Raw genomic sequence first — 15,671 nt, forward strand, 5'->3', positions numbered from 1 at the left:
CAAAATAATCCGGCAGATTACCATTTATGCAGACACACCTGTCTCACTCGATCCATCTTCAGTTTTTTGGCAGCCGAATATACATCTTTTACCAGTTCTTTGTCTGCTTTAAGCCTGAAAAGTAAACAAATTAATTTTTAAAAATAACTTGTCCACTCAGTCCGCAAACATGAATTCATCCTGGATATAATAATGGGATCTCTCATCCAACTTGACCAAAAAAGGGAGTTACAAAAATGTAGAAACATTTGAGAAAAGTGTCAATGACTAACAGTAAGATGGACATGGGTGGGAGAAGGAAACAAATGTTTTAAAAGAAAAGGGATTGCATACGAAAATGTTTTACTTTTTTTGGAAATGGAAGGCAAATTTTGTACTGAAACAGCAATTTTGTGCCAATGCAGGAGAAAAGACAAACTCAGCTTAGATATACATGCAAGTGGATGATTCTATACTAAAAACCTAATCACTAGTTATTGTTTCTTGTACAGTGAATTAAGCAAAATAAAGGACTCACTCAAAAAATGGCTACATATGAAATTGCATAATTATGAAGAGAAAAAAAATCCTTAATTTGGCTCAGTTACTAACTAGATGACTAAATCGAGATAAGCCCTAAACAGCAGCAATTTCTAATTTCAACTGGTGGCTAGTTACTTTGCTGAACACAGGGCAATCTTGTGAGAATCTAGCAGATCAGGGTTTCTAAAGAGTGCAAATAATAATTCTAATCAATCACTTTCATGTTGCAGAAAAAACCCATTTGCATACCTTTTCATTATATTCTTGGAGCCAGGTTTGCATTTATGGAAGTATAGAGCTCTTCCAAGTGTCTTTTTTTTTAAAGGTTAACCAAGTACTTGTGACTACAGCACAACCATAAGTAACTAAAATGTAATTTCACAGACACCACTTACTGTGCAGTGTAGGCATAGTTCATCAAGATTTCAACTGCAGCTGGGTTCAAGTCATCAAATTTCACATGCGAAAACCCATGGGGATCACTGTCATTGTTGAAAATTTCAAATAGATAAGGACTGCAGCAAGCAAGAACAGCTCTGTGAGCAAGCATCTCATGTCCACAGACCTTAAATTAAATGAAAAATTCATGATTTCAAAGTCATCCCATTCAATAGTGCACATTTTTCACAATGTAAATAACTAACTTGGTTGCAAAAATGGTTATGATCATTTGATATTTACAACTACAAATTCATGAGCTACCATCGGCCAACTCCCCAAACTGCAACCCCATCCCATCAGCAAACAGAATGATCTACTTTGACTTCAAAAATGAAAACCACCTTCTTCCCACCCCTCCAACTAAAATCATACAGATCAAAAAAAGAATTCAGATTTGATCCTCAACATGGTCTGTCTCAACAACTGTCCACACACAATCGTCCTCAACTTTGGGGGGGGGGGGGGGGGGGGGGGAAAGGAAAATTTTAACCACTATCCCATGCATGAGGACATTGCCTGATCCTGTCCTACCAATCTCGCTAAATTCAATGGTCTAGATTTCAGACAAGAACTGAGGTACCTAGAGGGCATCAATGGAATCACACCAAAACAAGGGGCCTATCCATTGTTCGGAAAAGCTAAGAAAAATGATAGGGAGGAAAGTCAGTACTAAATTTAGACTACGACAAGGGAATTCTAATTTTGTTCAATGCATTATACATGTACCATTCATTTTCAAAACATAGTTGGGTCCATCTACAAAATACATAAATTATTCAAAATTTAAGATTCAACAATTTATGAATACCTGGAGTTTGACATCACAGAATTGCCCACTTTTACGCAGAGCATTGAGTTTGGCCACAGATGACTCAATGAAATTCTCATCTTCAAAAACTAAATATCCGTTGGGAATCATTTTCTTCCTTTGTGGGCAAAGGAACCTGCTAAAATAAATGTAAAATCAACTTGTTTTAACACTTTTAGTTTATTGAGATGCACATCCAGTCCGATCACACTTTGCACTGCAGTAGATAAGTTACAAAATAAAATTAGAACTGTTTGCATTCATGGCCAAATAAGGATGTTCTGGAGCCTTAGTCATGTAACAAGCCAATTATTTGAGTGCTGTGGGGAAAACCATGGTGTACAATGTTATTCCAGAACATCAGCATAATTTCAAAAAATTGGTCGACAGGCTCCACAGATCGATTGTTAATTTTTAAATGAGTACCTCTTACCCCAGTACTGAGAATTAAAAGAGAGATACCATACTGCAAGAAATAATTTCTGCCTCACAATATTGAATTCTCAAATGTATGAAAATACTCATTTGTACAATAGTTATTGTGCAATGTATTAGGAACATAGGAAGAAAGGAGGCCATTTAGCCCCTTAAGCCTGTTCCACCATCCAACCAGATTATGGTTGAGCTGAAATCCATTTCCAAATATCTGCATTTGTTCCACATCCTTTAATATCTTTGGTTAATAAAAACCTCATTTAAATTAATAGATTTTGAGCTTCCATCTACACTGCTTGCAATGCTACCCATCTTCGTGTCATCAGAAAATTTGTCACTTTCTATCCCATTGTCTAAAACATTAATAAATATGCCGAATAGTTGAGGCTGCACCACAGACATTTATTCACAACCTCTTTTTCCCACTCATTCTCCTGCCAGTCAACCAATTTCCTAACTCGGTCAACAATTTGCTTTCCATTCCATAAGCTTCAACTTGAGCCAACAGTCTCTTACGAGAAACTTTATCAAATACCTTTAGAAGTCCACGAAAATAAAATCCACAGATATTCACATCTTCACTGTAGTCACTACATCAAAAAAAAGTTCTATAGTTTTTCAATCAAATATTAAGGCTCATATTGCAAGATTAGATGTTGAATTCCAAGACAAATAAATTCTACTGTAATTCCCCAACCTTTTAAAAGTTGAGAGCGAAGCATCCATACAAATCTATAACAGAACCTGAAATTCAATCTGACAGCAATTGAAAATGACCACCTCCACAATAAGTCTTCCATAACTATGTATTCTCTATAGTCTATTTTTGGTCATTTACAACAGTTGTCAATTATTGATGGTTTAAAACATAATGACATAATACACTTTATCTGAATGTAGCTATCTGCTATAAGTTGGGTTTTCAAATGATCCCATCTTCCAAATGAAAAAATTCAAACTTTCCTTTAATAGCAAACTTGAAAAATCTGTATGCCTAATAGACCAAGTTTTTATGTGCAAAATTTATGATTAACTTTTTATTTTATAGAATACATGTTCGTCACAAATTAAGCACTTATTTCATGTCTAGAGATCAAAAGCAGTGCTTTAAAAATGGGTATCCAATTCCAGTTCTCGTGAAAGAGGACTAGAGTGTAACAGAAAAATAGCTGATGTACCAAAATCAGAAAGATGGTGAAATTTCATATAAATATTGATAAATTAAACGGGGCAGAAAAGTACCAATTTTGCTCTGTACACTTAAGTACTTATTCCACTCTAGAGAAAAGTTCTAGAAAACTGGAGGACTTAAGTTCTTCACCTTCAAAAAAGCTTTGTATAATTAATATCAGTTAATTGATATTAACTGTACAATGGTTACACCAATTATAAATGTGAAAGTATTAAAGGCATTTCAATTGCATCATTTTCACTATGAACTTTGATATCACAAGCACATTTTGTACATACAGGAACATGACATGCTGTACATGATACTTACTTAATACTGCTGTATTTCAAAAAAACCGAAATAAAATTTCAAAACGTGAAGGCACTTGAGTTTTTGGGCACTCTGGATCCAGTTTTTAAGCAAATTCTGAAGACACTGGCGATGTAGGCAGGTAATGACGAGTCCAGTAACAATAAGCCTCAAATGGTGTTGACAAAAATTCAGGCTTGTAGCCAATGAAAAGGAGTCCCAAAATACACCAAGGCTATAGACATGTATTTCGACTGTGATGTTCTTGCATATTATCCTGGAGGAAAATTACAGAATTGTGTTACAAAAAAACACTGGTGAGTTAGTAATATCTACCACACATGTTGTTCTTTCCCACCCATATCTTCAACGCTTCTCCAATCATAGAATCCCTACAGCACAGAAAGAGGCCATTCGGCCCATCGAGTCTGTACCGACCACAATCCCACCCAGGCCCGATTACTGTAACCCTCATTTACACTGCTGATCCCCCTAACACTAGGGTTAATTTAGCATGGCCAATCAACCTAGCCCGCACATCTTTGGACTGTGGGAGGAAACCGGAGCACCCAGAGGAAACCCACGCAGACATGGGGAGAATGTGCAAACTCCACACAGACTGTGTCGAGGCCGGAATTGAACCTGGGACCATGGCACTGTGAGGCAGCAGTGCTAACTACTGTGCCACCATTTGCTTCTCTCCAGTTCTGCATTAAATTTGATGCCTGCAGCATTTATACCTAGCTAGTTGATTGGCTCTGGATATATTCTCAATACCACACTGCCCCCCCTCCACCCCACAACCCCTATATTTATCTCACAAGGAGGAACATTTAAAGTTCCTTAAGCCCTCTCAGGATCTTATGTTTCAGTTAAGATCCCCTCTCATTTTTCTAAACTCCAATGAGTATAGACCCGACCTGCTCAATTCGAATGACAAAAGGTGAGGATAAACTGGTTAGGGGGAGGTGCTTGGCAAGAGCATTGTACTCCACTTTACTAAAACATGCAGAGCAGAAGATTCTAGCCACAGTTCTGGTCCATAAACTTAACTGAGCTGCTGTGGCAAAATTAAAGATACAACTGTATACAAATTCAAGATTTAGAAGCACAACAACAAGAGCTGGGGTTTCTCCACCCACCTGCTTTTCAGCACTTACCTTGTGTGTGTGTGGCTTTAAAATTACTTATACTTGTCACTAAGTCAGAAACAGCAGCAACATCACATTCAACACTTGGTAACTTTAAGCAGAAATACAGCTCACCAGCAAAAGGACAGTTTAGTCTCAACAGCAGCCTTGCTCCTTCCTAATACAAAGACAGGTTTTGCTGCCATATCAAGTAATCTCTCAAGACTAACCATTTTTCAAAACTGGTCTGGCCAGTGACTCTAATTATATGTAAAAATGTGATACCCAAGTTTGTATAATTCCCAAATGAACTGAGCAGGTGAAGCACAAATACACCAAAAAGCCTGAAGCTATTTTGGAGCAGTCTCCTGATAAAGCTGTTAGACCTGGTTTCCCAGGTTGGTGGTATAAAATAATAGTCTGCGAGTTTGATGGGTCCTAAATGGCCACACTAGAAATACTCTGTACTCAAAGCAGTAATCAGATGTATACCAGAAAGTCCACTTGAATGTTTATATGACTATTCATCAGAACATAAGACTTGAAAATATTTCTTTCAATCCCAACAAATGCTGCCTGGTGGGCTGAGAGTTACCAATATTTTGGCTTTATTTGATTAATAGCATCTGCAGTTTTTGGATTTTCAATGTAATATGGACCGTAACTTTAAAATTTCAACAAAAAAGGAATGGTTACCCTACATAAACAATTTAGATTAGCCTAAAATTGAATTTGCAGTTCTCACAAGAAAGTTTAAATCTTGCTTCTATCCCTCAAGACGCCTTGTGGTTTGGTGCTTTATTTTGGCTATCAGTCTCATCCATTGTTGAACTGTTGCTCATTTCTTATGATTAGGCAAACAGAAACATTGCATCAAGGCTTCTGTACACTAATGGACTTACCAACAAGGCAAATTATGGAAAATATTTACCAAATGTTTCAAAGTAGCCAGTGAATTAAGCAGATACATCTGTTTATGTTAACCACATTAGAAGAAAACCTACACTTTTATGGCAGCAAGCTGTGTGTTCATCAAAACATTGGTCAAGTCTCCAAAACAAAAATTACTGCATAGCTCAATGGATGTTCATTTACTTTCAAGGATGCCACAAATACAAATGACAAAATAAACATGTCCTAAGGCACCACTACAACATGGCCTGACCAACAGAGATAATACATAAATGTCAACTCGTTTTATTTTTTAAATAATCATACATCCCATTTCAACAGATCAAGCAACCCTCTCTCCCAGGCTAATATGAAGATTTTCAGCTCAAGTTCCAGTACACAAGGTGTAGAGTCACTTATAAATCAGAAGGATTCAAGTTAACAGATAAGTAAACACGGTTTTGTATTTAGTTAGCAATTTCACTCAGTTCAGGTTTGTTGCCCGCCCCCCCACCCCCTCCAAAAATAGCAGCAACTGCTTTGCTAAGAGTATGCCTCTTATGAAGCTAAATAACTAAAGCAAATCACTGGTCATACCTTAGCACGGGGCAAGACGTACAAAATTAAATATCCGGACTATTTATTGGTATAAAATATATTGTACTCAAATTGAATTTAAAAAATTCTAGCTCTCGTGTGAAATTAACAATGTGGTCTTTGCTGCTACTGAAAATTTTTAAAAATATGTTTACAAAAAGCAAATCTAAGATGCCAGTCCAATAATTTTCAAATCTTATGCATTGATAAAATGCATACTGTTAGGATGTTATTTCATATAACCCTGAGCTTCTAACAAGGTTGCGATGCTCGAGTAGTGAGATTCAAAACCCCAAGTTTCAATCTATAATTTCTGTCAGCTAGATGAAAGTAACTCACTGACTAAAGATGCAATCTAGTGCTATAGAGGCAGCAGCTCATTGTAATCCAACCGATAGATCAAGTAATATACAAAAAAAAATCCTTTGCTCGCATTCAGGAAATAACATCCTGAAGCCACATGGGGCCAAAGCTTAATGATGTGGCCTTATCTGAATTAACAAATAAAAGCAACATGAAAAGAATCAATGTGTTGACACAGGCAACAAATATTGATGGTACAATTCCACTAGATCACAGAATATCTCTAGCCCAACAACACTCACACCTGCTCCTCCAATTCGGGCCTATCGCACTTCCCCTGATCTTATTCATTTTAACAATAATGGCCATGTCTTCAGCCATGAAGACCCCAAAGCTCTAATTTCCATCTAAACCTTTCCGTTACTACTTTGCACCTCCTTTACATTCTCCTTAAAACCCACCTCAGACCAGCTTTTGATAATTTGCCATAATATCTCTTTACGCAGCTTGGGGTCGTTTTTATTATGCTAATACACTTGTGAAATACTTGGAATCTTATTAAAAAGGTGCTGTGTAAATGCAGCTCTGTTGAAGTGGAGGGAATCCAATAAAAATACTAATTAAAATAGTTATAGGTTCCTCGGTTATGGAATATAAAGGCTAAGTTCAACCAGTCCAAATTTAAGTCATTAAAAAAAAAATCGCTCCTATTAACATGTGCCACATTAATCTGAGGAGATAAAAGCAAAGCTAAAGTTGACAAATTAGAATTTCGACGGTGTTGTGTCTAGCTTGAGAATTTTAGTCAAGCCACTTCATGAGGAATTTGAGAAGAGTGCCTGGTGCCATTTAGTGCATCAAGAAAAAGGCTCCATTCAGAAAGAACAATTCAGAATGTTCGTTCACATATATGCTCAAAATTAAAAGTATTGGACAGGGAGGCAATAAACATTCAAAACAGAAGCCAGTCAGACTCCCAACAGGAGCACTTATTGTATCATCTTGATTATTACTGAGTCATAAGAGTCAGAACACTCACAATCTAAGGTTATCAGTTAACAGGTAAACAATGGACGTGGCATAACTGGATTTTTAAGATTATCCAGAAGAGCTATGTCCATACAAAAGATAAAGCACTTAAAATCAGGCTGGTTAATAGAACCAAGATGTGGAGATGCCGGCGTTGGACTGGGGTAAACACAGTAAGGAGTCTTAACAACAGGTTAAAGTCCTGTTGGACTCCTTACTGTAATAGAACCAAGACAGAGTATGAAGGAATAGGCAGTTAGCAAATTTAGACACTAAGCTAATTTGCTCAGGTGAGCAAGACTTCTTGATTTCCTTTCACATGTAAATAATTTGCATGTGATCATAGAAGAGACCTGGATACTCACAATGGCAGCAGTTCACTACCACCTTCTCAAGGGCAACTATGGTTGAGCAACAAATGCTGGCATAATCAGCGATGCCCACATCCCATAAAAAGGATAAATAAAAATATCAAAACTTGCTAAGGAGACAAGAAAAAAATGCAAGGAAGAGTACAGGAGTCGTCAGCAGATTAGGGTTATAAAATGCAGTAAAAGCAATTTAAACATAAAATGGAGGGGAAAAAAAGCAAAAACTAAAGGAAGAAAGGGAATTCTGGGATGGAAGAGTTAAAGAACCAGAAACGGAATTTAGATTGTATAAACATGTGGAGTGGAGATTCCAAGAAGTGAATTGGTGAATGCTATTCCTCTCCATCTTTCAGGAAAAACATTTGAAATCATCTACCTTACGTATAAGAATTAGATTCAGAACTCCATAGACAACAAAAAGTGTTTCCAAAATGGGATAGAGGCATCTTGACAAAGAGGGGATATAGTTTATCTTCAAATAACATTATTTACATTGAATCAGACATCATTATTTCAGGTATTGGGTTAGAATAGCAGCATATTGATAGTGATAGTCTTTAAGGCAGTATCTGTGATATCCAAGGTCAAGGAATGATCACATCCTGATCAATGCCTGTTCGTTAAAAACAACTGTTACCTTATCCATAATCTCCAATTTTGATAGGTGACGGACTGGAGCAAAAATAGTTTATTTTTTAAACTCATAGGGTTGAATCCAGTGACAAGTCCCATAGATACATCGGTTAACAGTATAAATTGTTTGTGAGTTAGCTTGACTATCTTTTTAATGCCTTGTACATTTTACACATGAGCCATAGATCATGGTAGCACTAGTACTCAAGTTAGAAAGTAGGTACAAGTTCTGTTCCAAAGGCTTCAGCACATTATACAGGCAGACACATTCAATGTAGCACTATGGGAATGTTGCACTGTTGAAGGTGCTGTCTTTTGGTGACCCAGTCTGCTTACGCAGGTGGAGGTATTTCAAAAATACTTTATTGGCTGTAAAGAATTTTGAAATGTTCAAATGTACATAAAATCAAGTATTTTGTGCTTGAATGTTATCAATTCTCAAAGAAAAACATTTAAAACTGATGTTCTCAGAATTTACCCAAGTTTGTGGCATTCAATTTCTTCTTAAATGTATTCTTTTTTAAAAACCTGGAAATATGCCCAGGAGGGCAGCATGGTGGTTAGCACTGCTTCACAGCATCAGGGACACGGGTTCAATTGCAGCCTTGGGTGACTGTGTGGAGTTTGCATGTTCTCCCTGTGTCTGTGGGGGTTTCCTCCAGGGGCTCTGGTTTCCTTCCACAGTCCAAAGATATGTGGGTTAGGTTGATTGGCCACTCTAAATTGTCCCGTAGTTTCAGGGGGATTAGCAGGTTAAAGATGTACAGTTATGGCGACATGGCCTGGATGGGATTGTTGTCAGTACAGGCTCAATGGGCTGGATGGCCTCCTTCTGTACTGTAGGGATTCTATATGATTCAAAATTTAAATAAGCTTTTAATATTTTACACAAAAGATAGATATGATTAATCTGTATGAAACATTGTTTAGGCCACTACTGTAATTCTGTGCACAACTCTGGATATTCTAATATGGAGATAATCCTGCAACAAAATACAAGATCATGATGGGAAAAATCAAAACTAGGATCATAGCAGCTGAAGAAGAAAAAAAGTTACAGGTGCAGAAGGCAGAGTTCAAAAGAGCCAGGCTAACAGATTTAAAGAATAAATGGTTTGGGGAAACTAGATAGTCCTGGTGTAAATCTAGCTCCAGTGCAAGCACGATGGAACAAATAACTGTTGTCAGTGCTAAACATTTCTGCAATTCTATCTTGTGCTATATAACTTAAGAGGTTGCTTGCTTACACCTTCAGGTGGAAGCAGTGGAAGATCCAAAGAGGGAGAAGATTAAAACTGTTTATTAGGTAGATCTCTTTTTAGTGCCTAATATATACTGTTACCATAGTTCCTTGTGCCACTCAATCTTTTGTAAAAGACAACCATTTCAGTATGAAGGAAGAGCTTCTACATGGGGTATTTCTTTTGATACCAACCAAATTAACCCAAGGACAAATTAAAAGGGGCAGCTCCCCGAAACTATAAAATTAAAATTCCAGTATTGATTAATTATTTTCAATTTAAGGCACAAATACAGACAGTATAAAAACACAACAGATATTGGAAAACAATGTAATGGCTCATGACCCGTTGGACATGTTCATGAGCCACTTATTTCAATGTCATAGTTCACGAGCCACTATTTCAAGAAATGTACCCATGTCTCAGCAGGTTGTGGAATTCACTAGAAACTGCGAACTGATGCTAGAATAAATTACAAATCTGGCAACAATCCTTCCACTGTAGTTCAGATGACTTTTTGAACAAATTTGCTTGCTAATTTTCTGGCTTGCTGAAAATTTTAGTTAGTTTACTGAGAATCATAGAAAACCTACAGTGCAGAAAGAGGCATTTGGCCCATCGAGTCTGCACCGACCACAATCCCACCCAGGCGCTACCCCCATATCCCTACATATTTTACCCACTAATCCCTCTAACCTACGCATCCCAGGACACTAAGGGGCAATTTTTAGCATGGCCAATCAACCTAACCCACACATCTTTGGACTGTGGGGCGAAACCGGAGCACCCGGAGGAAACCCACACAGACACGAGGAGAATATGCAAACTCCACACAGGCAGTGATCCGAGTTGGGAATCGAACCCAGGTCCCTGGAGCTGTGAAGCAGCAGTGCTAACCACTGTGCTACCGTGCCGCTCCGGTACTTTACTGAGAAGACAGAAATTAAGATCACATGGAACAATTGGATGTTACTCATTAGAAAATTGTAGCACTGGTTATAAATTAAAATATTGTTTGCTATTAAAAATATTGCAGAACAAAATATTTCGAGCAAATAGGATGTGACACGATGAAAACAAGCTCCATCATTCTGACTCCTCAGCCAAGGTGCCGGAATGTTAACCCCCCACCTCCCCGAAAGTTTGGACACAACTTTCTGCAGCCGCACCCACCCGCAAAAATCCCAAGCGAGTGCAAGTTGCCATCCAAAGCTGAAAGCCGGATCCTAATGTTTTCGTCTGCGTCAATTCTGACCACAGGATTTATGGAGCCCTCCCCCATACCAGCCCTAACCCAAACTAATCCACAGTTCTGACGAAAGGTCAGCAACCTGAAATGTTAACCCCCTCCCAAGATGCTGCCAGACCTGAAGTATTACCAGGTTTCAGATTTCCAACATCCAAATTTATTTATTTTTTTAAGGGCAGCTTACTGTTTTGTCACCCTAATTATGGATTTTCATATCGGTTCGTCGTCTCTGATCCATCACCTTCTAAACTTAGTCGGGATTCGCAGCCTCCGCTTCTCTCCTCCACCAAAACCCTGGGGGGGCTCAAGCCCACCTCCCGCTACAAGTTTAATCACAAGCCTGTGATCACGCTTGCCTGCCTCCCTCCATCGACTGCAAAGGGCCCAGCCGGCAGCCTTCCATGCGCTTTTACTTCTCCCACAGAGTCCCTCCAATCATCAACAATTAATACCCCCCCAAACTAACGCTAGGTCTGTAACCGCCCTGGCTGTTAGAATGAGATCGGCGACGCGGGCCAGACTGCAGGCGGCCCCCGCCATCATCGTTCACCGTCCCATTATACACGCGATGCCATGTGCGACATCAGCTTTCCCCCATTTATTTAGCCTGTGCTGGTCGACATCCGGTCAGGGAGGGAGGGAGGGAGGGCGGACGGGCGGGGGCAAGGACTGAACAAAGGAGGGAGAAGCAGTCAAATTTTCCCCGGTTCCCCCGTCGTCTCCCCGAGTTTTTTTTAAATTTTTATTAAAAGGGGGAGAGAAAGCGTGCTACGTGGCCATACCATAACCCGGCCAGGTTTCGGGCTCATTTCCTCGTGGGGTAGTCGCTCCTCAAGTCACGCGCGGCCGATCCGCGAGTACCAGCTCGATCCCCTCCCCTCCCCCTCGACACTGAGTCTCGCGGGGGACCCCACAGGCCGACCGTTAACGTCCAAAAAAAATTAAAACAAATTCATCGCGTGCATCGGCCCGCGCCTCAACCAAACTTCACCAGCTCGAGCCTGTCCCCACCCCTGCCCGCCATTGGCTGTACCGCTCGCTCACAGTGATCCTTATTGATCAGTCGCCCTGTCAATCACTGTCGCAGCGCAGCCGCAAAGTTAGGTTGTCATTGGAACCAGCGTCTTCGCGCCTCAACAAAGAGAAGACGAAATTAAATACCGCAGGCACGGGGATAAATTCTCCGGATCGCGTCTCCTCCCCCATCACACACACAAAAAAACTAACCTTTCTAGGAGGAAAACGGACGATATAAATCATATTTGATAAAGTCAATGTTCCGTTTGCACTGCTGAACGTCCTCGCCGCGGTAAATAACCGAGATGGTTATGAGCATAAACCTGTCCTCACAGCTTCCAAGCCGCCTCTGCAAGTGCTGACTCCACGCGTCCAGATATAACACTGACGTGATACTGGCTTGTTGCGTACACTGCGCATGTGCCTGAACTGACTGAGTCCGCTCTCGGAGAACCGCACTTGCGCAGTAGGGGGGCGGCAGCGCGGCAGCGAACCGCACTAAACAGTGGGAACCCTGGTAACGGTGCACTGGACACTGTTGTTCAATCTCTCTCTCTCTCTCCTCACGCGGCTGGCTACTCCTTTCACACTGCTTATCAAAACGTCCTCGGGCTCAAAGAGCGATCTCCCTGCACAACTAGCATACTGTGTCCCCTGTTATCGTTGCGAGTAACACACAGCCTGCCCCCAGTTTGACCTTCGAAAATGAGAATGCCGGCTTCAGCTTGGATGCTGTGTTTCGCCAGTGGGCACTACGATCGTGAGATGAACGCAGAAAATGCTGGAAACTGCTTGCTACAGCAGGTTAGGCAGCCTATGGGCAAAGGAAGCAAGAGTTTAGAATTTCAGGCTGGTGAGCTTCCCTCAGATCCGGAGAAGGATGCACATCTCTAATCTCTAACCAAAAGAGAAAATGCTGGGAAATCTCAGCAAGTCTGGCAGCATCTATAAAGGAGAGAAAAGAGCTGACGTTTCGAGTTCAAATAACCTTTTTGTCAAAGCTGCACATCTCTAATTTAGCTGCAGCAAAATGTTGAACCAATGTCGGCCCACTGGTGAAGCTCTGGAGTGATTTAAAAAACATACTTTTAAAAACAATAACGCCCAAGGTATACACACAATGTCAAACCTGACGGTTAATCTAAAGTAAGTTGATTCAATGGTTCCCAAACATTTTTTTTGAAAGAACAAGCTCCAAGAAGAAACTTATGCTTGTCCCCTGATGATACAGATACTAGTAAAGCAATAACATACTGGGTGTGATTCTCCCCAAAAAATTCTAAGTGTCGAATTCAGTAAAAACTGGAGTAAATCCTGCTGTTTATTTTCAGCGGGATTTTCAAAATGAATTTCCCACATTTTGTGCACTGCAGAATTCAGTGGGCGGGGTCTATTAACGCTGGAGAGGTCGGCAGCATAGCACTGAGTGGGCCATCGCGCATGTGCCAATCTGCCAGCGCCGAGACTGGCGCATGCACAGTAGCCCCGCACTGCCAGACTCCTGATTGCTGACCAGCTCGTTCGCCGGCCAGCCCCACGACTCCTTTTTGCTGGCCACTCAAACACGTCCGGGCAAACCTCGAACCCGCCCTCCTGGCCTGCCTCGATCTCCCACTTCCCCCCACTGCAGCCCCTCTCTCCCGATTTCCCCCCTGCAACCGGCAGCCCTGACCCTCCCCCTCGCAGTTCCAACCTCCGCCCCGATCGCTGGCCTCCCTCTCTCTTTGCCCCTTGGGCAGTGCCAAGGTGGCAATGCCTGGGGGCACCCTCTGACCTTCTGGGGGATCTTAATGGCCTCCCCTTCACTCCAGTGGGTTAAGGCCACCAGCTTCCCCTAAGGTGGGAGCTATTGGCAGATGACAGATGAGGAAATTCAGTCCCTAGAAGGGTTCAAAATTGATAAGGATGAATTGTTGAATAAACACAGTCATTACTGAAAGTTGACAAGGTATCGGATCTGGAGGAGATGCGTTCAAGGATATTGAAGGCAGTGAGAGTGGAAATTCCAGAGGCGTGGCCATAATCTTCCAGCCTTCTCTAGGCTCGGGAGGTGCTGGAGAACTGTAAATGTTATGCTTTTGTTCAAAAAAAGTTGTAAGGATAGCCCCAGCAATTACAGGCCTGTTAGTTTAACATCAGTAGTGGACAAGCTTCTAAATTGGGATAGATTCTATTTGGGATAGAATTAGGACAGCATGGTGACACAGGTGGTTAGCACTGCTGTCTCACAATGCTAGGGACCCAGGTTCGATTCCAGCTTGGGTCACTGTCTGTGTGGAGTTTGCACAGTCTTCTCGTGTCTGCATGGGTTTCCTCCAGGTGCTCCGGTTCCCTCCCACAGACTGAAAGATGTGCTGGTTAGGTGCATTGGCCATGCTAAATTCTCCCTCAGCCTACCCAAACAGGCGCCGGAGTGTGGTGACCAGGGGATTTTCACAGTAACTTCACTGCAGTATTAAGCTTACTTGTGACACTAATAAATAAACAAAACTATTGTCAACCCTGCTGGAGTGAAACACTCCTGGTGGGGGGGGGTAAGGCTAGCGGGCCTGGAGATTTCAGTCCCGGGCCTGCTACTTACATTTAAAAGATGTGCTAATGAGGATTTACATAATTTATTCAACTCCGTGCCGATTTCTGGTGTGGAGCTGACAGCGCCGGAAATCCGGCTGCCGGAGACTCGCGGAGGCTGTGACGCCCAGCAGGAACCCACAAAACAGTCTCTGCCGCAGTCTCCCAGCCCGCTACTCTCTGGGAGAATTGCCCCCATTGTTTCTCTTCACTTGTTATTACCTTGCTTTGTAGCATCACTCTCTGAACTTCGTTTCCATTCTGTCTTCCCAACCTTTCCCTGCCATGTGTGTTCTCACTGATCTTTCATGTCAGGGCTGCTCTCCTACTGAGGTTGGAAAGGTGAAGAGAGAGTGACTGCCCTTAACACCAGTGGCATCAAGGAGCCTCAACAGGAGTTCCTCAGTGTACTAAGCCTAACCATCCTTCCATCATAAGTCAGAAGTGGGGATGTTTGTTGATGACTGCACAATGTTCAGTACCATTCGTGACTCATCAGATAATGATGCAGTTTGTGTCCAAATAGAGTAAGACCTGGACAATATCCAGCCTTGGACTGACAACCGGCAAGTAACATTCTCACCACACAAGTGCCAGGCGATGACCATATCCCACAAGTGAAGATCCACAACCATCAGACTTTGACATTCAATGGCATTATCATTGCTGAATTTCAAACGATTAACATCTTTCACCTTTCCTCAGACAAGGAAATTTATTAGCATAACTTTCTAATTCTTTACAGCCCCTGTATCTATGCTATTCACCACAATGACAGAATGTTGCTGTGAGTTACACATTCTAATTACTTTCTGAATAAGGAAGTTTCTTCTGATCAAATATGTTTCCCCTGAATTCCCTATTGGACTATCTTATATTTATGGCAGCTAATTTGTTCACCAGTGAAAATATTTTCTCAAAGTCTACACTATGAAATGCTTTCATAATCTTAA

General features: G+C 41.1%; 1 protein-coding gene across 3 annotated transcripts in view; it reads right to left on the reverse strand.

Annotated features, from left to right (window-relative positions):
- Window positions 1-13,871, reverse strand: part of ivns1abpa (influenza virus NS1A binding protein a) — a 28,356-nt gene extending 14,485 nt beyond the window's left edge. The window contains exons 1-6 of one of the 3 annotated variants that reach the window (XM_078218313.1): window positions 13,841-13,871; window positions 12,358-12,961; window positions 3,708-3,963; window positions 1,772-1,910; window positions 918-1,087; window positions 39-114 (exon numbers count right to left, since the gene is read on the reverse strand). In XM_078218313.1, coding sequence (XP_078074439.1) covers window positions 39-114; window positions 918-1,087; window positions 1,772-1,882 — 357 coding nt within the window. In that variant the 5' untranslated portion in view covers window positions 1,883-1,910; window positions 3,708-3,963; window positions 12,358-12,961; window positions 13,841-13,871. Of the gene's footprint in view, window positions 1-38; window positions 115-917; window positions 1,088-1,771; window positions 1,911-3,707; window positions 3,964-11,912; window positions 12,178-12,357; window positions 12,962-13,840 lie in introns of those variants that run through there. The other 2 variants (XM_078218315.1, XM_078218314.1) reach the window with 2 other exon arrangements.
- Window positions 13,872-15,671: the final 1,800 nt, after the last annotated feature.

The sequence above is a fragment of the Mustelus asterias genome, chromosome 8, assembly GCF_964213995.1.
Source record: "Mustelus asterias chromosome 8, sMusAst1.hap1.1, whole genome shotgun sequence".
NCBI lineage: Eukaryota > Metazoa > Chordata > Chondrichthyes > Carcharhiniformes > Triakidae > Mustelus > Mustelus asterias.